Here is a 27,052-nt window from a genome sequence, read left to right as displayed (position 1 = left end):
AGCGCAGCTGTTGCAGTCATGTTTTGATTGGGTGAACAGACCGCATTCTAAACACATCACAAGAGCAGAGGGCTTTCAGTGACATCATCAGTGTGCTCTTATAATGATGAGGCCAAGCTGGGTGGATGATTAGTGAAAAATTCTCAAGTAGTTCTATCAACAAAAAGCACAATGGAATTACTATGGTTTTTGGATATGATTCCATGTTAATACAATGCTTTTAAGACATGTATCTTGATAATACCATGTTTTTTGCCCATGTACGATGCATCGTTTGAAGAAACATCAAGGTAAATATAAATTGTGTGTATTTAGGATACATACAGTTTTAGCTATAAAAATATCCTTATCATGACAAAGGAGTCAGTTAATTTATTTCCAAAATATATATTAAAAAAAAGGTCATCATCACTGTCATTTTCACAATGGAATTTAATTGAACACAATACAGAATTTGAGATGTGGTGGAAATAACACTATGGTGGGAATTGTTATGACAGTTAAAAAATATTTACAAAAAATTTATCTCATGTGATGCATGTACATACACTGTTGGACATTGTTAGTAGACAAATTCAAAAGTGTACTAAAATTGCCCAAAATACTATGGTAAATGTCATTGTAGCATGGTACAGAATCTTAAATTACCCCCTCTAATACTATTCCTGGGCACTATGGAATCTATCAGTGATTCTGGCTCACAGTTAGGAGATGAGTTTTAACACAGTTCACGTAGCATGCATTAATAAACTTCCTACCGCTGTTTGTAAATAAACCATCTACTGCGCCCAGACCAAGGCAACAGACAAAATGCGCAATACAAGCAACCCGGTCCACCCTCATGGTATGTCTCTTGGGTCTACAACACCCGGAGATTCTACCAAACATTCCCAAATACCATCTGAGATCCATATACAGGTCCTAATGACAGTGGCTGCCTTAATTTACTTGCAAACTTTGAAGCCAATCGCCTAAGTGAAGATCTTTTTCATCAAGGTCTGGAACAGTTTGGAAAGGAGGATGCAGGAGCCAAATACACATTCAACAAGACTTTAATTAGAACACAGCATCAAACTGAAAACACAGCAACATAAAACACACAAAGCGGTGTTATTGGCTGTGAACTCAGAGATTTCATCTTGCGAGTCACAGGAAGCTTGATATAACGAACCCTTCACAAACAGGAAGAACTGCAAATGTCTTTCAAAATAAAAGTCCCACTGAAATAAGAGCTCTATTCAACCAGGTGCGTAAAATTGAAGACATCACGACTTGTTAATATAGTAAATATTACTACTGTTTAAACATGTAATATTCAAAGTAGTTGCATTAATACTCATAAAAGCAATGATTTTATATTAAATTGTTATATTATTTATATTATCATCTGTAAGCAATTTCACAAAAGCAAGTGTAATGAAAATCAGAATGTTGTGATTCAGCCATGATTGCAAACTTTTGCCTCAGGTAATCAGATTGTTTTCATTTAATGTTGTCAGTAATAATGTAAGCTCTGTTCTGCATCTTTTTGTTTTTTTTTACTAAAAATAATATATACATTATTGTTGAAATATAATTGTTGGCTCTGTATTGTTGAAAATTATTATATTTTCATTTGATTAAAGCTGTACAGTATGTATTTTATTAAACACAATTTGTGATTTGTGGGCCAGGGTAGCTCAGTGGGAAAAGACGCTGACTATTACCACTGGAGATCATGAGTTAAAAACAGGGTGTGCTGAGTGACTCCAGCCAGGTCTCCTAAGCAACCAAATTGGCCCGGCTGCAAGGAAGGGTAGAGTCACATGGAGTAACCTCCTTATGGTCGCTATAATGTGGTTCGCTCTTAGTGGGGCACGTGGTGAGTTGTGCGTGGATGCCGCGGTGGATGGCATGAAGCCTACACATGCATTATGCCTCCGTGGCATAATGTATGTCGTACCGATGCCAAAATTTTGGAATCTGAGCAACATTACTACAAACAAACAATGGAAAAAAGAAACACAGGAATTTGTTGTTTTAGGAGCCTGTAACTCACATTTGGACTCTTGAAGGGGTCAGAGAAAAGTGCTCTTTCCATTCCAAAACTGCTGAGGAAAGTTCCCTCCATCAGTGCAAAAAAGTGTCATAAAAGAAAACTCTGTTCTGTTGGTATTTCATGGGACATTATGTCCATTTGTGATGGGCCAAAGATTGTCTCTGATGCTTTCCTGCTCCACGGGTGCTGATCGTAGATTATGGTACTGCTGGCAGGCCTGAGTTGGAGAACATACTGTATGAGAGCTGTGACACATAGGCAGTCAGTCGGTCAGTGCTTCACATCTGAGAATTTCCCCCAAACTCAAAAGAAGTTTACCGAAAAGAAGCGAAGCATTAAAAATATTAACAATGCTGGAACAAAGTAAGGGGACTTGGGGTGTTGAAGATAGATTACAAGGTGGGTGAAAGGGTAGGAATGGTATTGTGAATAAAAGCGAGACACTGTTCAGAAATAAAAGTAAACGGCACTAGAGAGGGGTTTTAATTAGATAGCTTGAGAAAAAACAGGTAGAAGAGATAGTGCACAGGTTCAGTGGTGAAAAGAATATGGAGCGAGAGAGAGACCGAAAGAAAGAGAACAAGAGGGTTCTTATCTTTCCTGTCCACTTCATCTGTCTTTCCTGTGCAATAAATGTCTTTCCCTCTCTCTTTGTTCTGCTTCTTTGTGGCCTGTGGCTTCTTTAAGTTTGTTTGTAAGAACGCTTCCCAACTCACTGAGACGTGAACGTTTTTACCACAGTTATCATCCATCATCATTTTATCCTCTCATTTCTTTCTCACCCTTTCAGTCTTACATCTAATCTAATCTCTCGCAGACAATTCCCTCAACAATTATCATTCAAGTCTTTCTCTCTTCTTCACTGTTTCCATGTGACTAGTCTTGCATAGCTAGACCTTTATCTAAAAAGCATAGGTCTAGTTTGCAATACAGCTTATTTTTGCCCAGAACCATCCACTTTGACAAGAAGACTCCAAATGTTCTGCTCATTTATGTCTTGTTAAATCGCTACTAAAGGCTCATCACATTCACCCTTCCATGGTGAAATTTCACAGGGTTGAGCATATGACAAGCATGTGCGAAACCCGCATATGGTATGTACAAAGGACCACACACACACAGAAGTCACTGAAAAACCAAGTAACTTGCTATTGGACAGCATCGGCTGATTTTCGCCATTCTAGGGTGAATGAGTGAGGCGAGCCTAAAGTGCCTCAAATAGTACTCAGAAATTGATTTAATATTCAAAAGCACTCATTGAATATTCATCAGACGGTCAGTGAACATACTGTGTGTGCTGTATAAAACTGATAATATTGTGAAATTGTTGTGACAAATAATGGTACATTTGTAAGACAAAAGCCTAATCTTTGCCCTCTCTCACCATCCCTCAACAGAATACCCATGTTCAGGAATGTTGGGAATGGTCTCAGGCCTCATCACAGATACCCAGATCACAGTTTCCTCCCACACTGAGCGTACCTGGGTATCAGAAAATGCCCGTTTGCTGACCAGCCGCTCAGGATGGATATTGTTGCCGCAGCCACAACCCTACGAGGATGAATGGTTGCAGGTTGATCTGGGTGAGGAGAAGCTGGTTAGAGGCTTGATCATCCAGGGAGGCAAACATCATGATAATAAGGTCTTCATGAAAAAGTTTCGGCTGGGATACAACAGCAATGGAGTCGAGTGGAAAATGGTGATGGACGCCACCGGTAGAAAGCCCAAGGTAGGATATTGGGAAGCTGAAAGTTGGTTGGAGACAAACTTGGGATGTATGAACAGATAAGCTCTGTTTTGTTTAGCCTGATGTTTAAGACATGAGATAAGAAAGTTGACAATGGACTTGTATTTGTATTCTAACCCAATCCTTTAGAGGGACTGAGTAGAGAATGAAAATAATTAGGCTAGTGCTGTGAGCGTAACATTAGTGAATTGGCACAAATACATTGAACAATACTACTAATAAATGTTCCACTACCCGAAGTCAGCCAATATATGCTGCAAAGTGGAGGGATCTTGTATACTCTTGGTGGTTTATTTTGTGATAATGACCACCTGACTGTGCATTATCCCGCAAACGAATATGACATTTGATTATTAATTGTAATTATTCTAGGATGAATTAAGGTAAACTTGGCCAATTTTTACAAAATATTGGACCAATTTACCCAGATTCAACCCAAATGAATTCAGACACATCTCTTCAAAAATTAGAGATACCACATGAAATTAGTAATCTTTTAGTGGAGGACAGAGCAGATACACCTTATCTCTTATGAAAAGCTGCATTGGAATATCAATTCCAGATGGCCCCATGCCTGATTTCAAAACCCTTATATTCTCGTCCTTACATCTTGAGCTTGAAGGACAAGAAGACACATTAGCGCTGATGGCCATTAATGTTCTTTCATGACTTCCTGTCTTGTTCTGTACCTTTGTTTCCTCTGGCAAGTATATTTCCATCTTTTTGGGGGTCTCTGTGTCCTGCGGTGCCTTGTGTCTGGGTAGGAATACCTCAGAAGTATGAAGTCAAAGGCAGATGCTTTTGAAGGGCTGGGTATCCTGCCGTTGTAGACTGCAGTGTTCGCCCGCAACCTTTCGTTTTGCACTAGCTCAGCAGTACGATGTCAGAATTAAAATTGAAGGCTTTCTTGTCTCTAGTGCTTTGTTGCATTAGAAAGAGAGTAGGTATGTGCTCTGCACCTTCTCGCTTGTTTTCTTTCATTAAAGCTGGGTTCTTTTCCTTCTCTGTCAAGGTAACTTTGGGATACACTTAATAAAGGCTTCCGCTTTATCCTTTACCATTGTCAATCAGTTTTCTTTCACTCTCTGCTTGACTGCTAACTACTGCCTCTCTACTGTCATTGTTCTTGGCAGATTTTTGAGGGGAATTTGAATTATGACACGCCAGTATTGAGGAAGGTGGAGCCTGTATTAACTCGCTTTGTAAGGGTGTACCCAGACAGAGCAACTCCTGCTGGAATGGGACTTAGACTGGAACTCCTTGGCTGTGAAATGGAAGGTAAGTTGAAAACTCATTAAAGAACAAATTAAATCATGCATTAATACAAATTCCAAAGACATACAGTGGCCCACACTGACACACTTGACACACTTGATAACAAATATCAAACCAAGCAGCACCTTTCAACAAATGATGCTAGACCTTTTTTCAACTTTTTCCCCACTTTTATTTATAGCCATTTGAACCATCTGGTCTCAAGGTGACTTTTAATGGATGTATGAAATCAGTTGCCATCAAGCACACAGGTGTCCTAGCAGATTAATCACAGGTGGAGTCCATCAGATTAGCTATGAACTTGATTTACTAACATCAGACAACCAGAATATTTTTTAAATACTTTTCATCTTAGTTATGAAGTGTAGCCCATATATTTAGTTTCATCATTTAAAAACTTACAAAATTATTTTTATTAAATATGTTTCTTGAAAGTTGTGCTCAGAATTATTGTCCTTCAATCTAAAAAAGGCACCTGAGGATTCTCAAGAGTGTGGTCTTAGGGTACAAAAGCTATTTGATTGAATTTGGGCTTATCCACTCAAGAGAACGGGATAGGGCACAGCTTAGCTTTCTTCATAATTAGTTGTCCTGCATATGCTGCATCAAAGGATGTCTCCAACCCAGAGAAGCAGGAGCCTGTGACACTCCTAAATAACAGGGCCCCTCACAGCTGGAGATAATCTTTGGTCCACCTGCCTTGAAGGATTACAGAGAGTCCCTTGATGTCTTCCCCTCTCTGTCTTCTCTCTCTTTCTTTCTGAATTAGTTTAGCTCTGATGTGGAGTGTGTGCATGTGTGTTATGTAGAGACAGCGTTAAGTGGATTTATATATTGGATTTCTGAGGAACTGCGAGACTTGCTAGTGTAAGCCACAGCATCCCACCGGGAGCTTTAGTTGGATGATAATGCTTGTTTTCACTTTTAATGCCAACCCATGTGAGCACATGCCAGGACCGTATATACAAATGAACCCAGTTTCTTTCTCTGTCTCAGCTAAAACTTTCACTGTGTTTGCAATTAAATCCTAAACACACTTTATATTAGATGTCTTTAAATATTATGCAGTTAAGCATTTGATACAATGTACTCATTATGTAAATATGTATTGTTGATTTGTACTTATATTTAAAGTACCTGCATTTAATTACATGTGTAGTACTGTTAACCCTATCCCAACCCTTACCCTAAACCCTAACCCTACCCATACCTTATCCTCAGAAGCAGCAAATGTGAATCTTGTGAGAATTTTACAAAACAACATGTAGTTACACAATAAGTACATTTTTTTTTATGTATTTGAATGGTAGTACATAGTAGTTAAAGACACCTAATATAAAGTGGGACCCATACTTACTAAATACAGCACATTGTCAGCTATATGACCATTCACCCCCGACTGAAGCTCTGTTTACACCAGGTATTAAAATGCGTTTTGGGAGATCCGATCACAATTAGACCTGTTTGTCAATTTCAATGGACAGACTTTGATTGCATGACGGCATACATCAGTCATTATGTCATTGATGCTGCTTGATAATAAAGTGCAAAAAGTAAAAGAAGAAAAAAGTGCTATAAAACAATGCACAGTTTCTCTTAATTAAACTTACATTTAATTTAAGCACAATCATGACGTTTAGAGCAGATTTCTCTGTTATTTTAGAGGAAAACCTGTATTAGCTGTCAGATGTAGGCCTATGCCTCTCATCTGTGTCACTACGTGTTGATTTCAGGCATACTGAAGGAAATCTGTGAAGTTCTTCTGCATGTGTATGTATTCACTTTTTTATATATGATTGAACAGTTATTTTTTATTAAATCCACACTTAAACACTGGAAATGGATCAAACAGATTGCCCAAAACACATCTTAAAGATACCCAAAATGAATTCACAAACTAGTGCACATAGCAATGGGAGAGTTTATTAGTGATAATATGTCAACTAACAACATGAAATTAGGGCTTGCGCTTGTTTATTGCACTGATTTGAACAGAACGGAAATTTTAAATAAAAAAGCTGAAAATAATGATGAGACGTGGGGAGGAATTCGTGGGTGATGTTTTATTTATTTATTTATTTTCATTATATTTGGTCTCCTGCTTTGAAATACATTGCTTTCCTCTTGCTATCTCTCTGTATTTCATTGGCTTTTGCTTATTGACCTTTGGTCGTGTGATCAGAGACTTCTCATCGTAGACCAGTTGCTGCCTAGTCCCCTACTCAAAACGAGCTTGAGATGTGTAGTGTTCACTAGGCCAAAGTTCTAGAAGAAGTATGTGATCATCAATGCTGTCCTGTGAACACAGCTGGGTAAAGTCCACCAAGTGACCTTTCTACGACCCCTTGGCTTTAGAGATTCTCTTTAAACTGCCCTTAGTTCACCCGGGTAACTTCCACAACAGCTCTAGTTTCCCCCTCCCCTCATATTTGTTGCTCCATCTATCCCGGGAAAGCCCTCCTGGCTTAAGGGCAGCTCATTACAAGCTGAGAGTAAACATAGGGCTTTAAGGCAGATGCAGGCAAAGGCCACAACCAAGGGGCCATGGGAAGCCATAATGAGAGACCACCGCAGTTTCAGTGAGATGTGCTGGCTTGGGGTGGGACATAATATCCAGAACCCTACAGCCAAAACTCCAGCGCCCAGAGTCACGCATAAACTCATATTACAGAGTTACAGATTTGGAATGACTATAGACAAGAGTATAATCATTAAGATAGTACCATGGTAATACCATGTTTTTTGGGTGTGATGGTATTACCCTGTTTTTTAGACATGTTATGTGTTAATACAATGGTATTATTTTAAGTAGATTGAAATGCCATGTAAATACTATGGGGTTTTTCTTTTTGGACATGTAACATGGTATTTCTATGTTTTTTGGACATGTACTCATAGTAAACCATGATTTTGGATGTACCTAGATAAAATAAAAGTCTTCTAAATTTGAGAACCATATAAATACTATGATTATTTGGACATGTACCAAAATAGTATCATATTTAGTTTTTTTGTGTTGTCTTTGTTTGTTTGTTTTTGGGGAGGGGGGATGCAAGTACCATGATATTTGGACATGTACCATGGTAATAACTTTTCTTTTAAGAACTTTATAATGCAGTTTAAAATAATATTTACCATACTAGTACCACGGACTGCTGAGATGATTATTGGTGCTCCCCTACCCACCTTCCTAGAACTGTACATATCCAGAGTGACGAAAAGGGCTGGTAAAATCACTCTAGACCCCATTCACCCAGCACACTTCCTCTTCAAACTGTTGCCCTCTGGTCGGCGCTACAGAGCACTGATCACCAGAACAGCCTGGCACAAGAACATCTTTTTCCCCTCATGAACAGTTAAAACTTCCCCCAAATACTTTCCTTTGGTCATGTGCAATGTTCAGTCCATCCATTCCTACTTATATCAATATCTCATTTATATTCTTTAACATATCCTACCTCTTCTTCACTACATTACATCACCTGCATATAACTGTATATAAATTATTCTAACAACGTTTTTGCGCTATTGAATATTTCTCTTTTTTTATGTGTTATCTTTTCTGTGTAATCATGTACCATACCAATACCATGATTTTTGTACCTTTACCATTGTAATATCAAGGTATTATTTGAAGTACCTTTGAAGACCATGTATATAGCTGTAACCCGCACAAGAAGAGACAGTCACAATGTCGAATACAAAACAGCTTTATTAAACACAAAGCGTGCAAAGTACAAAAAAGGGCAAATCCAGTGAAGAGGCGTCAAAGGGGAGCGTGATGTCGGAGCCGGGGAATCAGAATAGAATGAAGGGGCAAATCTGGGAGAGAGTGGTCAACGAGAGCGGGAGGTCGAAGCCGGGAAAACAGTTAACAACTATGGCGTAGAACAAGACGGGACTAGCGGGATCAACGACAGGGGAACAAGGGGAGCTGGCAAGCTAAGGGGTAAACAAGAGGAGTTCAAAACTAGGCGAGACTAGCGGGGGGCAAGGACACGGGAAACTAAATACAATAACCAACAAGCGGAAGACGAATGTGCTGTGATATTTATAGATACGAGTGCAGGTGTAAACAATGACAGGTGATAGGGACGAGTGCAGGTGTATACAATGAACAGGAGTGCAGATGATGCGAGTGCAGGTGTACATAATGTTCTGGCGATTGGGAGCGGGCATGTGAGCCCGAGGGGGGAGATAGTGTACGAGCATGTGAGCTCGTAGGAGCAAAAACGAGCGTGCAAGCTCGAGCGAGCAAAACGGGCGTGGAAGCCCGAGGGAGCAAAACGAGCGAGGAAGCTCGAGGGGGCGGAGCGGGGTTCGTGACAGTACTCCCCCCTCTAAAACGGATGGCTCCTGACGGCCGCGCTCGGTTGCGAGGAGCACGACCTCTGGGAAGTGGTGCTGGACGATCCCAACAAACAAAAAACCTGAACAGACAACCCACAAAACACACAAACAAAATTGAGGGCAGTCCAAGGGGCACAGAGGGAAATGAGACAGTCCATGGGGTCAATGGGCAGTTTCAAGGCAAGGTCAGGGGGAACATAGCGGACAGGCGGGTGGTCGGGAGATCTAGGGGGCATCCAAAGGGCAGAGACTGGGTCAGGGGGTCTGGAAGGCGACTGGAGGACAGGGACTGGGTCCGGGGGTCTGGAAGGTGACCACCGGACAGGAATAGGGTCCGGAGGCCAGGGAAGAGGCCACAGGACAGGGAGGGGGTCAGGAAGTCCGGGCTGAGCCGTGAAAGGCAGTGCCGTCAGAGGCGGCACTGTAGGCGGCTCTGGAGGTGGGGTTCTGGAAGGCTCTGGAGGTGGAGCCGAAGGAGGCTTTAGGGGGGAAGGCCTGGAAGGCTCAGGAGGTGGAGCCAATGACGGTGACGCCGTGGGCGGCTCTACAGGCGGAGGCCTGGAAGGCTCTGGAGGTGGAGCCGAAGGAGGCTTTAGGGGCGAAGGCCTGGAAGACTCTGGAGGTGGAGCCGAAGGAGGCTTTAGGGGGGAAGGCCTGGAAGACTCAGGAGGTGGAGCCAATGGAGGTGGCGCCGTGGGAGGTCCCCGAGGCGACGATCTGGCAGGCTCTGTAGTCTCGGGGGGTAGAGCCGTAGGAGGCCCGAGAGGCGGAGCCCTAGGAAGCTCTGGAGTCTCTGGGAGTAGAGCCGTGAGGGGCTCGGGAGGTGGAGCCGTGGGAGGCTCTGGAGGGGGAGCCCTAGGAAGCTCTGGAGTCTCTGGGAGTAGAGCCGTGAGAGGCTCGGGGAAAAAGGTCGTGGAAGACTCTAGAGGCTCTAGAGGTGGGGCCCTGGAAGGCTCGAGAGGCTCGAGGGGGGGAGCCATGAAAGACTCAAGAGACGGAGCCCCGAGAGGCTCGGGAGGAGGAGGAGCCCTGGGAGACTCGAGAGACAAAGCCCCGAGAGGCCGGAGGGGAGGAGGAGCCCTGAGAGACTCGAGGGACGGAGCCCTGAGAGGCTCGAGGGGAAGAAGATCCCTGAAAGACTCGAGAGGAGAAGCCCTGAGAGGCTTGGAAGGAGGTGGAGCCCAGAAAGACTCGAGAGGAGAAGCCCTGAGAGGCTTGAGGGGAGGAGGAGCCCTGAGAGACTCGAGAGGGGAAGCCCTGAGAGGCTTGAGAGGGGGAGGAGCCCTGAGAGACTCGAGAGGCGAAGCCGTGAGAGGCTTGAGGGGTGGAGCCATGAAAGACTCGAGGGACGGAGCCCTGAGAGGCTCGAGGGGAGGAGGAGCCCTGAAAGACTCACGAGGGGAAGCCCTGAGAGGCTTGAGAGGGGGAGGAGCCCTGAGAGACTCGAGAGGCTGAGCCGTGAGAGGCTTGAGGGGTGGAGCCATGAAAGACTCGAGGGACGGAGCCCTGAGAGGCTCGAGGGGAGGAGGAGCCCTGAAAGACTCGAGAGGGGAAGCCCTGAGAGGCTTGAGGGGGGGAGGAGCCCTGAGAGACTCGAGAGGTGAAGCTGTGAGAGGCTTGAGGGGTGGAGCCCTGAAAGACTCGAGAGGAGAAGCCCTGAGAGGCTCGAGAGGAGGAGCCCTGGGAGGCTTGGAAGGAGGAGCCTTGGGAGGCTCGTGAGGTGGAGCCCTGGGAGGCTCGAGAGGAGGAGCCCTGGGAGGCTTGGGAGGAGGAGCCTTGAAAGACTCGGGAGGAGAAGCACTGAGAGGCTTGAGAGGCGGAGCTCTGGGAGGCTCGAGGGGTAGAGCTCTGGGAGGCTCGAGAGACTTGAAAGGCAGAACCCTGGGGGGCTTGGGAGGTAGAGCTCTGGGAGGCTCGAGAGGAGGAGCCTTAAGAGGCTCGTGAGGCGGAGCCCGCGAGGGCTCTGAGGGGCGAGCAGAGGCTGGCAGAGCCGTGGAAGACTCTGAGGGCGGAGCAGAGCCCGGCAGAGCCGTGGAAGACTCCGAGGGCGGAGCAGAACCCGGCAGAGCCGTGGAAGACTCCGAGGGCGGAGCAGAACCCGGCAGAGCCGTGGCTGGCTCGCCGGCCGTGGCGGGCATGGGCGCTGGCTCGTTGGCTGTGGCGGGCATGGGCACTGGCTCGTTGGCCGTGGTGGGCATGGGCGCTGGCTCGTTGGCCGTGGCGGGCATGGGCGCTGGCTCTCTGGCCGTGGCAGGCATGGGCGTTGACTCGCTGGCCGTGCCAGGCTTCGAGACTGGGGCCGTGTCAGGCTTCGGGACTGGGGCCGGGACAGGCTTCGGGACTGGGGCCGTGTCCGGCTTCGGGACTGGGGCCGTGACAGGCTTCGGGACTGGGGCCGTGACAGGCTTCGGGACTGGGGCCATGACAGGCTTTGGGACGGGGGCCGTGACAGGCTTCGAGACAGGGGCCGTGGTAGGCTTCGAGACGGGGGCCGTGGTGTGGAGCGCTGGTTCAGTGTATGCCTCCTCCACAGTAAACGAGGAACCAGTGTACAGTAGGGCGAGGTCAATAAACTGAGCCAGGTTGAGAGAGCAGCGACCACCAGGCATGAATGATGAGGATGGCTCATTCAGTCCATAATGAAAAATGTCTTTTAGAGCCACCTCATCAAAATTCACCTGGTTAGCCAGGGCACAAAAGTCAGTCACATAAGCCTCCAAGGGTTGACACCCCTGACGCAAAACCAAGAGTTGGGCCGCTGGGTCCATAATGTTAAGGGCACGGCTGTTCGTTCTATAACCACTGCCCTGCATAACCAACTCTTGGTAAGCGCCCGAAGAGCCGTCAAACCTCTCAGGGGGTTGAAGGCTCACGGCGCTCAGAAATGCGTTGGGAGCATAAACGGGCTCAGGTACAGACACAGGTAGAACAGGGTGACAAAAATCAAAAATCGCACGTACCTGCTGTCCCTGGGCTGTGAGCGCGCGATCATGACTCCCAACGGTAAATCCGCGCACAGAACGCGCCGCGACAATCCGCTCTAGTGAGCTGCGTACATCGTCAGCGCGGGACATTGTAACTGTCTTCGGTAGGGTTGGTTATTCTGTAACCCGCACAAGAAGAGACAGTCACAATGTCGAATACAAAACAGCTTTATTAAACACAAAGCGTGCAAAGTACAAAAAAGGGCAAATCCAGTGAAGAGGCGTCAAAGGGGAGCGTGATGTCGGAGCCGGGGAATCAGAATAGAAGGAAGGGGCAAATCCGGGAGAGAGTGGTCAACGAGAGCGGGAGGTTGATGCCGGGAAAACAGTTAACAACTATGGCGTAGAACAAGACGGGACTAACGGGATCAACGACAGGGGAACAAGGGGAGCTGGCAAGCTAAGGGGTAAACAAGAGGAGTTCAAAACTAGGCGAGACTAGCGGGGGGCAAGGACACGGGAAACTAAATACAATAACCAACAAGCGGGAGACGAATGTGCTGTGATATTTATAGATACGAGTGCAGGTGTAAACAATGACAGGTGATAGGGACGAGTGCAGGTGTATACAATGAACAGGAGTGCAGATGACGCGAGTGCAGGTGTACATAATGTTCTGGCGATTGGGAGCGGGCATGTGAGCCCGAGGGGGGAGATAGTGTACGAGCATGTGAGCTCGTAGGAGCAAAAACGAGCGTGCAAGCTCGAGCGAGCAAAACAGGCGTGGAAGCCTGAGGGAGCAAAACGAGCGAGGAAGCTCGGGGGGCGGAGCGAGGGAGCGGGGTTCATGACAATAGCATGGCATATTAATATCAAGATCATTCAGTACCATGGTATATATCGAAGTATTACCATCAGATACCCTCCCTGTACTATGGTTCTGTCTACTTTTTTTTAAAAGAGTGCTTAAATGGAACCATCTTATAAAATGTGCAATTTCATGTTTAATGTGAAACTTTACCTCTCTTTCTCTAGTGCCCACTGTGCCTCCATCCACGCCCTCTCCCTCCACCATCCCATCAGATGAGTGTGATGATGACCAGGCCAGCTGCCACAGTGGAACAGGTGATGACTACGACCAGACAGGTGCTAACACTCGCCTTGCAGAGACTGCACCCTGCACCTTCTGCTATGCTAATCACACTATCCTAATCCCCACTAGACTAATTGTCCCCCTTGCTTCTGCAAATAGCAGCTCTTCTAGTTTATTCTTGCTATGCTAGCCCCACAAAGCTAATCACGCTTCACACCTGCAACATTGATCACCAATTCCCCGTAACCACACTCACCTGAACCTCTGGATATGTTCGGAATGGCAAATGACCCTACTACTCCTACTAGAAATGCAGTATGTATACTGTGCACGATATGCACATTTTCTGCATGCATCTAATATCTGCATAATTGACTACATTTACCAAATATGCTTGAAACTACCTTTCACTGTATTAAAGACAAGTGGATAGTGACAAACTAATATCAAACACATATACAGATGTACAGATACAACTAACACATTTCTAAAAATGGCAGTTTGTCGACACATCCTGATAAGAAACAGAAAACAGCTTGCAACACATCAACTGTCCTGCAGAACAGGAAGAACAAGTTGTACTGAATAAGAAGTTATTGAGAGGCCTTATTATTTTACAAATGTCTAATGTTTCATGACAACAATGTAGCATAATACAGTTTAAAATGTTCATCATTGTATTCTTCTTACTGCTTTACATGTGTACATGTAGCATACCATTGTTTAAATGTTTATCGTTGCATAGTGCAGTTTCACATACATTTAAAATAATAGATTAGGCAATAAACAGTCAAAACTGCACAGTATGTAGTAAACATTGTGCTAGTATTCCATTCCAAACATATCCATAGCATCTATACTTACCTTTTGTCTTCATCTTGCAACTATTTGACAGCTAAAATCTCAAGCTGACAGTACTAACAATACATTTAAAAATCTGTCTAAAATCTTCTGTTCACTCCAGTGCAGTCTCACAGAGTGCGTGTTACACAGAATTACACTCTCCTCAGCTAAATGCTAGCAGCAATGTTCTACATGAAGAAAATTTTATTTGCTGTTTCATGCCGCAAAGCTCATTTTAAAAATGCTAAGCAAATATAAGGAGGGGAATAAGATCAGTCAGATCCATGCCGCTTGATAATTAACCAAATAAAACTTTACTCGGCATGCAATTTAAACTTCCCATCTAATGGCCTTCACAGGTGGGACCACTGTGCCAGAGACGACCACAGAGCTAAGCACCGTTCCAGGTGAGAAATGTATTCCCATGTACTATATACATTCTCTGTGCACTCATTATCAGAAATATTAGGTAAAGTGTGTAATTTTTGTGATGTAACAACACTTTCTCCTATCCCAGTTTAAAGCTGCATATGTAACTTTTTCGATGTGAAAATATTTTTTTAATATGCAGAGACAACTATAGGTACGCCATTCATAGATTAATTTTCTTCAAAACTGTAAACATAGTCTGTGTGACAATATAAAAATCCCTGTGTTTGTTTTGAGTGACCCTCTTAGACCCGCCCCAACAATGTTACTCAACCAATGTTGTTAGTTGGGGGAGGGACTATCTGCCTGAACAACAGCAGAGGAGGGGCATATTCAAAAAGATGTTTTGAAACCATTGTTTTTTTTTGCAATTCCATTCGGTGGTGCTAGTGTCATGGGAATTACATATTTCAGCTTTAAAGTTGCTGTAAGCGAGATGTTGGTTTAGCCACGCCCCCTTTTTCCAAAACACTGCACCAATACAGTTGAAACTGACACAAAGCCGCAGTACTGAAATAGTGCCCTCAACTGACAAATTATAAATCAGAATATGGCATTAATCCTCAATTATTCACTGCAACCATAGGCAGAGCTTGTGTAAGGCTGGGGAAGGCTTAGCCTCTCCCTGGCCACGGCACTAGCATGTCATGTGTACATTAATACAATAATATACAGTAGTTTTGATTGCTGCTCAGGGATGATGCTGCTCATAACTGCTGGTCTAGGGTCCATTTCCCAACCAGAAGTCTAAACTCTAAAGCTTTACTATGTAACTTTTGGCCCTCTAGCGGTTGAAGCATAAAACTGCAAATTACTCCAGATCAGTGACTGCAGCCGAATTCATCGCTTGATTGGCTGCGTTCAGTTGACGGGCATCCCATATTGTGCAGCAGCTCCAACAACTTTATTTTCCCTGTCTAATCAAATATTTGTAACAAATGTTACGTATATATGAATGTATTGCTATGAATTGTATTAATTGGGCTATATATTTAAATAACTTTGAACCTTTTCATCAAAACCAGATCGAACAGACACAAGATGCTGAATTAAATAACTTTGAGTGTTAAAATTCTTCCAAAACTCCTAAAAATCCATCCACTTTAAAATAAAAATAAATGTTAATTACAAATATAATAGGCTATGTATGACTTGATTATGAATTTGATTTGTTATTCTTCCATTCGTTCCATCAAAAGCAGCTAATGATGGCATAAATAATCTACTCTGAAACAAGTTATTAGACTTTTGAACTCCAGCCTCTTTTCCCCATAGGCCCCATGTTAATTTTAATTAGGCTATCGTGCGTGAATTTATTGCTATGATTTTTACTTGTCTTAACTTAGGGAAACAGTCACTGGCGTAGATAGCTCAGAATTTTCTCAACCTCTGAACCTGATTCCTTCTTGCTTAATTCTCTCTTAATATCGCAGCAGTGTCTCTCCTCCACTTTAATATTGTGTTAGAGTTGTGATGCAGTGACAAGATCAGAGAAAAAGTCATTTTTATAGTAAACCATAGTGGTATTTTCATGTGTCCAAAGACATGCCAGCAATTGTGAAATATTTGGATCAGCAATATAAACTGAATAATAAAGACAGTAGTCTCTGTTCAGTAGTCTAGTCCATCTCTGTCATTTTTATGCATCAAAGAGCAAATTTACCATTTCATGGTAAAAAATGTCCATTCTATTTTGTTTTGTTTTTAATTTTCTAAATATTCTAGGGGTAAATCTCCAGAATCCCCAAATAATAATTAATATCTGTTCTCAGCCACAAGGCCTTCTAAAGTTCCAATATGTATTTATATTAATTAAAATATGTAAAATAATGTAACATTTTTATTGTACATTAAATATAATGTAAAATTAAAAAAAATGTCCTCAGACAAGAATATTCTTGATTGAATGTTTTATATTCTTAAAGTAGACAATATTTAGTAGCTAAATGTCCTAAATGTACACCTGGAAACAATTAGGTAAACAATTAAAATGTTTAATTAATTAATTAAGTTTTCAGTAGACTTGCCCTGAACTTAACCCCTCTGCTTATGGCTGTAACAACAACATATGTGTAAAGGGATTAATGGAAATGAGGAGGCGAGAAATTCGATATTTAGACAAACACACAATGGTGTCGGATAGCTGTCCGTAAATCTCTCTCTCTCTCTGTCGCACTGCCGTCTTCGGTTGGCCTTTATCCCTCTTGAGGGATAATTAGCCTGATTATGGGCCGGGTGTGCGGAATCACGACCCGGTCCCGCCCTCCGCCCACCCACATTCCTCCCTCGTTCTCTCAGGCCGGGGAGCCCCCGACATGACGTACACCCCCATCCCCTCCACCACCCCTCTTTCCCTGGGGAGGGGCGTTCCTTCAGCCCCATCTGCTGGCAGTTAATCCCGGTCTACCTGGATGAGGGAGGGGACAAGGGGAGGGAAAAAAAAAAAAAGTAGTAATGGCGATCATACCAAATTAACAAAACATTTTAAAATAGAGAGGGAAAGGCCAACACAGAGCGGTAGTAGAAGAGAGAGAGAGAAAAAAACTCTCTCCGATACGCCGTAGCTTGGTCCTCGGCCACTCCTCCACCCTCTAATGGACGACTGCCACGCCTCCCCAGGCGGATCGCAGTCTTCAGGCCCCTAGCGGACGGAACGCCTTGCCGCGTTCTCGGGAAACAGAAGGGGTCTCCCCCGCCCCTGGCAGCGGTTCTCTCGCTCCAGGCGGTCGGCCGGCAGCCCCTCCACACTCGTGGTCAGTTGTCGTCACGACCCCGCTGTGTTTAGCGGCTGGTAAGGGTCTCCCTTCGCAGGGCGGCCCTGACCGCTCCAGGCGGTCAGTTAGGAGCCCCTTCTCCCTTCGCAGTCTGCAGCCTTTCGTCCGCTCTCAGGTGGTCGGCAGATGAATGCGGCTGCTCCGTTGGGATGGATGGTAGTGGCCTCCCACAAAATGAGAATGCGCAAAATCATTGACTGGCAGAACGCATCAGTGTGTCACATTGTTGTTTGCTGTTTACAAAGTCTAGCGATCGGCGAGATATCTCATGACACTTATATTACTGAAATCTTTTAGGGAGAAGGAACATTTTGTGCATAATGTTCCATGAGAAAATCGCTTACATCACCTTTAATGTGACAACTAATAGTATGCCATTCATAGGCTGACTTCTCCAGTATAAACACTGCAGCACTTTCAAAAATGTCTTTGTTTGAGCATATCATTAGCTCAACCAATGAAGTAAGTTTTGGGTGGAACTACCTGTTTGAGATTGGGTGGAAGGGGCCTTAAAACGTCAGCTGCACTGCACCACTAAAAACCACTCAGAACACTTTTAAAACACAAATCAACACCATGAGTTTTGCATAGTCAATTTGATGGTGCTAGTGCCGAAAATTACAGACTTTACAGTTCAGAAACAATGTTCTTATTTATGTTTTCTTGGTTTTCTATTTGGTTGTTATGGGTTGTAGAAGGCATTTGATTGTGTGTTCACTCAAAGATAAGCCTGTATTCTTGTCTTGACGTGTTCTTGTAAATGTCTAAAAGAGCTGTTCTGATTTGCTCATTCAGCATAATTAATGATTAGCCATTCAAGAGTGCTTACTAATTGGCAAATAAGAAATGCCCCTGAACTGACCTTGCCTAATTAGAATGTTTGTGTGCGCGTGTGTTCGGCCCTGTCTGTGTGCAAAATAACAGAACAACTGAATAGAATGAAGGTTCTTATAAGCAAGTGTCTTTGTGTGTGCGTGTGTGTGCGTGTGTGTGCGTGTGTGTGTGTGTGTGTGTGTGTGTGTGTGTGTGTGTGTGTGTGTGTGTGTGTGTGTGTGTGTGTGTGTGTGTGTGTGTGGGTGGGTGGGTGGTTGGTTGGTTGGGTGGTCGTGGTCTTAGTCCACTACCATGAGTAGATGTGTGTTCTTTCTATTATTGGATGTGGTTTATTTGTTATTACAAGCATTCAAAACTGGTAGAACGTTATGGACTGCGGTGAAAATTTCCCTTGCACTGTCTTCCACTGTGACAGTCCCAATCCATTTAAAGATAGAAAAGAAGAAATAACTTTTAATTGGGAAACTAGCATTTTTTTGTAGAGGGTGGTGGCAGGGTGCCTGAGCTGTGGCTTATAATGGGAAATTCTTTCCTTTGCATTCAGTGAGCAAATACCTTTCGAAACTCCTGGAGAATCCTGCCATTATTAAAGGAGCTGAGCGCTCTGCTTTATTAAACTGTCTGGAAAAGCAGCATTGAAGCTGTGTATGCACTGGCATAGCTGACATCCTAGAGGTGCCTCTTCTTTTCTGTCCGTCTCAATTTCCTCATTCTCTCTTTCTTCGGCTTTCTATCGCTCACTCAATCTAACATTGTTTAATTCCTCCGGTCTTATCCTTTATGTCTTCATTACAAAGCTGCACTGTTTCTTATTTTGTGTATTTTTGTTTAATATCTTAGATATATATGGCGAACACTTCTCAATTTGGAAAGCCTCTGAACTGTTTATGCTTGTATTTCAGTCATTTAAATTAGTAAAATAACTCTCTACTACCATCCAGTGGACAATGTGTATAAAACAGTGTACCACTGGCTTTCCGTGGAGTTCAATCAGTGTGCAAATTATGTTGGGGTGTGGGGGGGGGTTAAAAAATATTTTTTTATAAACATTTCAGCAGGGTTTTCAATATGTCAGTAAACACAAGTTAAACATATATGCTCACAAACAGAAAATAGAAATCATGAGGAAAGCTTAGCAAGAATAGACTATTACTGGACAAAACATTGATTAAACAAAAATATTGTCATCACTTTTTTCTAGATTTACATTTCACAAATAATATCATAAAAAAATACTGTTGTATTTAAACGGTATTTAAGAAGTTTGCAAAAATGTTAGTGTTGTGTTTATAAAGTCTTTAAGATAGCTGGCTAAATACTTTACTGTTGTGTTTATGAAGTCTTTAAGACAGTTGCAAAAAAAACTTTAGTGGTATGTTTATAAAGTCTTTAAGGTAGCAAAAACATTTACTGTTGTGTTTATGAAGTCTTTAAGTTATTTTAGTGTTGTGTTTATAAATTAAGAATGTTGACAAAAAAAACTACTGTTGTGTTTATTAGGGTTTTTAAGACAGTTGACAAAAACATTGGTGTTGTGTTTATAAAGTCTTTAAGGTAGCAAAAAAATTTCCTGTTGTGTTTATGAAGTCTTTAAGACAGTTGACAAAAAAAAAAAAACTTTAGTGGTGTGTTTATAAATTATTTAAAGGCAGTTGGATTGTGCAAAATGAAGCTCAACAGATTTTGCATAAGACATTAAACAATTTGCACACTGAGCTTGATTGCACACTGGTCATCAGTGAGACTAGTGGCTTCAAAGCATGTAATTTAATTTAAATTTACAAGAACTGCTTATATGTTAATGGTTTACTTGTATAAAAATGCTATAAATAGGCCATTAAAAAGACCTGAGTATGTGATCTGTCTCTGTAGCATTCCTGTGGTTCGCCTGTGATTTCGGCTGGACAAATGATCCTTCATTCTGTGACTGGATTTCAGAGGACAGCGGTTTCAGATGGCAGATCCAGTCTAGTGGCACCCCTACTCTAAACACCGGCCCAAATATGGATCATACAGGTAAGAGATAAACAAAACCGATACTGGGTGTGAAAGCTTTAAAAACTTGTTAAACTTCCAAACCTCACACTCTCTCTTTTCCTCCAAGGTGGATCAGGCAACTTCATCTACACGCTGGCAACAGGTGCACAGGAGACAGAGGTGGCTCGGTTAGTAAGTCCATCAGTGTCAGGGCAGGACTCAGACCTCTGCCTCTCCTTCTGGTACCATATGTTTGGCTCCCGCATTGGCACACTGCACATCAAACAGCGGAGAGAAAGTGGTCAGGACACAGCTGATGTACTACTCTGGACGGTCAGTGGTCACCAAGGCAACAGATGGAGGGAGGGGCGTGTGCTGATACCACACTCCAATAAACCCTACCAGGTATGAAAAGTTGGAGAAAAGTATGTCTTGATAAATGCAAAATATTAATAGCTGGTTCTCAGGGGGGCCTGGGTAGCTCAGCAAGTATTGACACTGACTACCACCCCTGGAGTTGCGAGTTGGAATCCAGGGTGTGCTGAGTGACTCCAGTCAGGTCTCCTAAGCAACTAAATTGGCCCAGTTGCTTTGGAGGGTAGAGTCACATGGGGTAACCACCTCGCAGTCGCGATTAGTGGTTCTTGCTCTCAATGGAGTGCGTGGCAAGTTGTGCATGGATCACGGAGAGTAGCATGAGCCTCCACATGCTGTGAGTCTCAGTGGAGTCATGCACAACGAGCCACGTGATAAGATGCACGGATTGACGATCTCAGAAGCGAAGGCAACTGAGACTTGTCCTCCACCACCCGGATTGAGGTGAGTAACCGCGCCACCATGAGGACCTACTAAGTAGTGGGAACTGGGCATTCCAAATTGGGGAGAAAAAGGGGATAATTTTTATTTATTTATTTATTTATTTTTAAATAGCTGGTTCTCAGTCATTCCAAGGAAATTTCATTGGTCCAAATTCCGACTCCACACAACTGTATATTAAACATCAAATACAGTGTCAAGAAAAAGTATGTGAACCCTTTGGAATTAGCTGTTTTTCTCCATTAAAGGTGCTATAAGTGATTTTTTCATTGAAAGATATGCAAAAAAAATAAAAAGTCCTACTCCCTGAAAGATATTACTGAAATAAGTATCGTGAGATATCTTACTGGTCTGTGTGATAGCTCTAGACTCTCTGCCTGTCAATCATTTTTTGCATTCTCATTGTATTGTAGTTGCAGCTAATTATTGAGGCTTAATTCCATTTTTATGCCATGTTGATCAAAACAGTTGTCAGTTTTGCTGCTGTTGTTTTTGACAACAATTTCTGCTCAATATCGTTCTCAGTAAAGCTAATTTGGTAACTTTGGAGTCTGGGTTTTGGAAAGGGGGCGTGGATAATCCAACGGCTCAGCTTGTGGGAATTCTGGAACGGGTAAAATCGCACATTTAATTGGTCATAAAATGTGATCTCATCTTCATCAAAGTCACAAGTCTAGACAAACACAATGTGCTTGAGCGTACAACACACAAACAATTATAATCTTTCATGCCTTTATTGAACACATCCCATTAAATATGCACAGTGCTATGGAAAGTAAGTGAACCCTTGGATTTAATAAATGGCCGATCCTCCTTTGGCAGCAATAACCTCAACCAAGCATTTCATGTAGCTGTGGATTAGACCAGCACAATGTTCAGAAGTAATTCTGGACCATTTTTCCTTACAGAACTGCTTCAGCTCAGCCATATTCTTAGGATGTCTGGTGTGAACAGCTCTCTTGAGGTCATTCCACAACATCTCTATTGGGATTAAGGTCTAGGCTCTAACTGGGCTTTTTTTGAAGCCATTCTGTAGTGGATTTACATTGACGTGTAGGGTCATTGTCCTGCTGCATCACCCAAATTCTACTGAAATTCTAATGTCAGCCACCCTGACATTATCTTGTAGGATAACTTGATAAACTTGGGAATTCATTTTTCCCTCTGATGGCAATCGTTCCAGGTCCTGAAGCAACAAAGTAGCCCCAAATCTTGATGCTCCCTCCACAGTACTTTACCATTGGGATGATGTTTTCATGGTGGTATGTGTTGCCCATTTTATGCCATACGTAGTGCTGTTTCTTCTTCTGATACAATTCAACCTTAGTTTCATCATTCCACAAAACATTTTCCCAGTAGCGTTGAGGGGTGTCTTTGGCAAACTTCAGGCATACAGAAATGTTTTTGTTGGAAAGCAGTGGCTTCCTTCGTGGTGTCCTGCCATGGACACCATGCCTGTTTAATGTGTTCTGTATAGTTTGTGATTCCTTCAAGTCTTTAGTTGTCACTCTAGGGTTCTTTTTTACCTCACTGAGTATTTGGCGTGTGCCATTTGAGTCATCTTGGCCACTTCTAGGAAGAGTAGCCCCAGTACTAAATCCTCTCCATTTACAGACAATTTTTCTAACTGTGGACAGAAGAATATCTAAGCTCTATGAGATAACTTTGTAGGGGTTCACATATTTTTCCCAACATACACTGTGAATGTTTGAATGATGTATTCAATGTGTACAAGAAAAATACATTAATGTATGTGTTATTACTTAAAACAGATTGCGTTTATTCATTATTGTAACTTAGATGAAGATCAAACCAGATTTTATGACAAATTTATACATAAATGCAGGTAATTCCAAAGGGTTCTCATATTTTTTCTTGCCACAGTAGGTTCTATAAACATATATACAGTCACGTAGTTCCTGGTTAGGACTCAGACAATGTATCAGTCAGAGTGCTTCAAGGTTCAATAATAAATATTGCCATGTACTCTGTATATTCTAAGAATTTTGAGGGTTCAGATACCTGACCTTGCTTTTGGCCCAATTGATACTATTTCAAATTGATTTTAACTCTATTTTTGCCTTTGTTTCAGGTGGTAATTGAAAGTGTAGTGGAGAGGAAAAGCTGGGGAGACATCGCTGTCGACGACATCAAAATCTTAGACAATCTAAACATGGCTGACTGCATAGGTAAGTCTACTAGTTCAAACTGCATTGACACAAAGCAGGATTGTGCTGTCACAAGTCTTATATCTGCTAGATTCCAGCTCCATTAGAGTAATTTGGTTTTAGAGCATACAAAGACCATGGCAAGCTGGACTATGCACTTTTCCTGACTGTTTTATGTTGTTCTTCTATAGACCCAGATGTCCCTGCAGAGCCAATTCTACCTGAGGACAACTTTAATGAAATCAGTGAGTCACAAATTGATTACAAACGCTGACTAAATGTTGGATCAGTCTCAAAATAAGCTATAAAGAGCTTACTTTACAGTGTCCCCACTGTGAAAGTGAATCACACTAAATTAGATATGACAAATATGAGATTGATGATATTATGCAGATTACAAATGGAATCCAATCTTGTAATATCTAAAACAGGCTTGTCTATGTAACTCATGGTTTATCTCTCCTGTCCTCTCTTTAGTTGTGGACATCACAGACTTTCCTGAGGTTGTGGAGAACAATGAAATCAGCAGAGCGGGGAACATGTTGAAGACATTGGACCCCATCCTCATAACCATAATCGCTATGAGTGCCCTGGGAGTCTTCCTCGGCGCCATATGCGGCGTGGTTCTCTACTGCGCCTGCTCACATAGCGGCATGTCCGATAGAAACTTATCCGCCCTGGAGAACTATAACTTTGAGCTGGTGGATGGCGTCAAGTTAAAGAAGGACAAGCTCAACTCACAGAACTCCTATTCAGAAGCGTGAAGTGCCAACTAATGAGAGGGAATCTCTCCTCAGGGAGGGCGGGCTACAATGGACTGCCGATGCCATCCGATTAGAGGAGGACAAGGCTCTGTGGTTCAGTGAACCAATGGGAGGAGGTCTGGGACTGAGCCATGCTTTTCTCAGGAGCTGCAGTGAATTGAACCTACCACTAGGGGACACTGTGTACAATAACGTTGAATACAAGGATTTAAAAGAAAAATAAAATACACAAAAATGACATAAGAAATATGTACAGATGATTGAAATTATTATTTGAATTTTTTTCTTTTATTGCTTTGTATCATTTTTAGTTGATCGTTTTTACAATCGGATGCTGGTGTTGAGACCAATATATAATAATGTTATAAAGTATTTATCTTATTTTCTAGGGGGAAAAAACTCAATTATTTTTATTTTAAAGGATTTTTTTTTGCGCTTTAAGGAGATGTGTAAAAAAAAAAGAACCATATATGGCTAAGGGAAGGTAATTACCCCATGGTAAAGCGAGGATAAAACAGGGTGGAACATCATCCAGTGCTGTTGCATTCTGGCTATGGTTCAGTCAGTGCCTTTGGTACATCTTTTTTGGCCTCCTCTTTTGACTTTTGATGTTTTCAACCCTTTCGTTCTCAAAATAGGCTGTTGATCAAATCTGCAAAATAAAAACCAGTAAATTTTTAGTGTTTTAATGTTAAAATCCAACATATTGTACATAAGTTTTAATATATTTTAATGCCCTTTTCAAAGAAATGAGTAAAAGGTCAAAAAAGAAAAGCTGCAGTATCCCTTTTTTCTTGGGTTGTATGTTGTAAATACAATCGTCTGACTGTTTTGTGAAAGTGGAAAATGTGTGCTTTATTTCAGTCCTGTTTGGTTATTTTGCTACGCTCCCAAAAGATGCAGCTGAAAACAGGTGTTAATACAAATCCAGTGCACATTCACATCCCATTTCAAAATGGGAACAGTATCTTTTACTCAAACAGAACTCATTTCATAGTACTCTGCAATGGCTCAGTGGCATTTTTTGTATACAAAATCTGAATTTTGTGTTTTACTAACCAGGAATCCATATATAAGGCTGAATATCAGTTTAGCATCAAATCATCTCATGCACAAAGATATAATAATCATATTTCAAAATGTCTGTCCATTCAACATACCAAAAAAGAAGAAAATGCATGATCATCACCCCCAAATATTTCATCTGCCATTTCAATGTGCTTATTTTTCCATCTTTCGAGCTTGAATGCTTGGCGTCAGCCGGAAAATTTGAATAAAATTCTTGTATCAGGGGGAAGTGTCATTTTAAGAGTGGTGCTAGTTAAGTCAGATGTGCTAAAATGTTTTATCACATCATGCATTGCCTATTCACAAGCTTTGGACATCCAATTATGGTTTCTGGTTGAGTGATGTCATAGTGTAGTTCTGTCATTGGCCTTGTGTCTGTACCAAAGGACTTTTGCCTCAAACTGCAGGGTCCAATCACAACCTATTGTCATTATCAGGCATGGCAAGCCCAGTCTTGGCTTTCAGAAAGAGGTCTGATTAATGAAAGCCAGATTAAACAATACATTTAATGCTTATAATACTGGTTTTATAACTTATTATCAATAGTTTTGGTTCAGAAGTTAGAGGACTGGTTGAGGAATCAGTACTTTGAATAATGTACAGGAATCAATGGCTTACACATTTAACCAACAACAGGGCTTCATTTCTGACAATACTAATGTTTTTCTACAGGTTTCTTGGTATGTTCATGTGCTGTGTTGTATACTGTTGCAAACACTTTTTGTTTCTTTCCGGTAGTTTCAGAATACAGAAATCCATGTGTCGATGCTACATGTGTTATCTGAAGCTCTAAAGGTGATCGGCTTCAGTCGGGTCCTGTGAGAAAGCATACTGTAGCATTAACTCAAAAGAAACAATGTTGCACTGATCAATATATTTGCTTAAGTTTATGTGTTTATAGCATTAATTTGTAAAAAAAAAAAAAAAAAAAAAGAAAATTTAAATAAAAAGACAGTGTTGATTTTTGAATATAGTTTCAGAATATGTAATACAATTCTGAAATGGTCAATTATCAAAATGTTTTCATTATCGAAAAAGGTATACAGATTTCCTATAGTAAAGTTCCCATTTAACTGACCGATTATCTTTTCGTTTTTGTACTGTCATTCAAATTTTGTGCCAATTTTTATTTTTTTTGTTAATTTTTTTTTTAACGAGAAGATGAGGAAGAAAAAACTTTTATTTTCAATACTGCCTCTGTAATTTGCTGTTGTAGGAAGGAACTAATTTAATAATAATAATAAAAAAAGCAAGGCCTTAAAAATGGATATCAATGTTTTGTATTTTAACATTCTGCATCACAAGAGAAAAACAATCTTCTGCATTGACTCTGTCTCTGGTCAAATCAGATCAACTGACATTCCAAAGATTCAGCTCCAATAAATGTTATCTGAAACTAATCTTCTCTTTTTAGAATTTTTATTTGATAATTTTTCAATCATTTTAGACATTTAAGCAGAAATGCACGAGTTAAATGAGCAGCAATGAGCTTAATGGAGAGTGGCAAGTCAGCATACGTATGCAAAACTTTAAGGAAACATTAGAGGGCACTGTTGAACACGCCGTTAGAAGAGAAGCATGAGCAGTGTTTACACACTGCCTAGCCAAAACAAAAAAAGTGGCTGTTTGGATTTAAATTGGCAGATTTATAAGAGCCTAAGATTGGGTCATTATTGCAATGATTAGTATGTTAATCTCATGAAAATTTTTACAGAATTTACAAGTTGGCTATTTCATGTTCTTGTGTGCTGTTGTTGGCATAAACTCTTATGACTCGATTTGAGTTAAGATCTTTCCAACGCATTATTAAAACATGGAAGTATTGAGGTGAACCATAAAATATTTTACTGTGGAGCTAGGGACGGATTATGACTGTCAAGAGCCCCTGGGCTCTGGCCCCATGGCCTGGTTGATAATCCATCCCTGTGTGGAGCCATGGGAAAAGATCATGT

The 27,052-nt window shown here is 42.1% G+C and overlaps 1 protein-coding gene across 2 annotated transcripts in view; it reads left to right on the top strand.

The window, feature by feature from the left end:
* LOC127634008 (neuropilin-1a-like) overlaps nt 1–26,500 on the top strand; it is a 96,756-nt gene extending 70,256 nt beyond the window's left edge. Inside the window, exons 9-17 of one of the 2 annotated variants that reach the window (XM_052113393.1) lie at nt 3,436–3,767; nt 4,919–5,063; nt 13,370–13,459; nt 14,630–14,677; nt 20,180–20,323; nt 20,412–20,689; nt 23,193–23,289; nt 23,460–23,513; nt 23,746–26,500. In XM_052113393.1, the coding sequence (XP_051969353.1) occupies nt 3,436–3,767; nt 4,919–5,063; nt 13,370–13,459; nt 14,630–14,677; nt 20,180–20,323; nt 20,412–20,689; nt 23,193–23,289; nt 23,460–23,513; nt 23,746–24,032 (1,475 nt within the window). In that variant the 3' untranslated portion in view covers nt 24,033–26,500. Of the gene's footprint in view, nt 1–3,435; nt 3,768–4,918; nt 5,064–13,369; nt 13,481–14,629; nt 14,678–20,179; nt 20,324–20,411; nt 20,690–23,192; nt 23,290–23,459; nt 23,514–23,745 lie in introns of both variants that reach the window. The other variant, XM_052113392.1, reaches the window with a different exon arrangement.
* Nucleotides 26,501–27,052: the final 552 nt, after the last annotated feature.

Source organism: Xyrauchen texanus, chromosome 41 (assembly GCF_025860055.1).
Source record: "Xyrauchen texanus isolate HMW12.3.18 chromosome 41, RBS_HiC_50CHRs, whole genome shotgun sequence".
Lineage (NCBI taxonomy): Eukaryota > Metazoa > Chordata > Actinopteri > Cypriniformes > Catostomidae > Xyrauchen > Xyrauchen texanus.
This window is presented reverse-complemented; position numbering and strand designations above follow the sequence as displayed.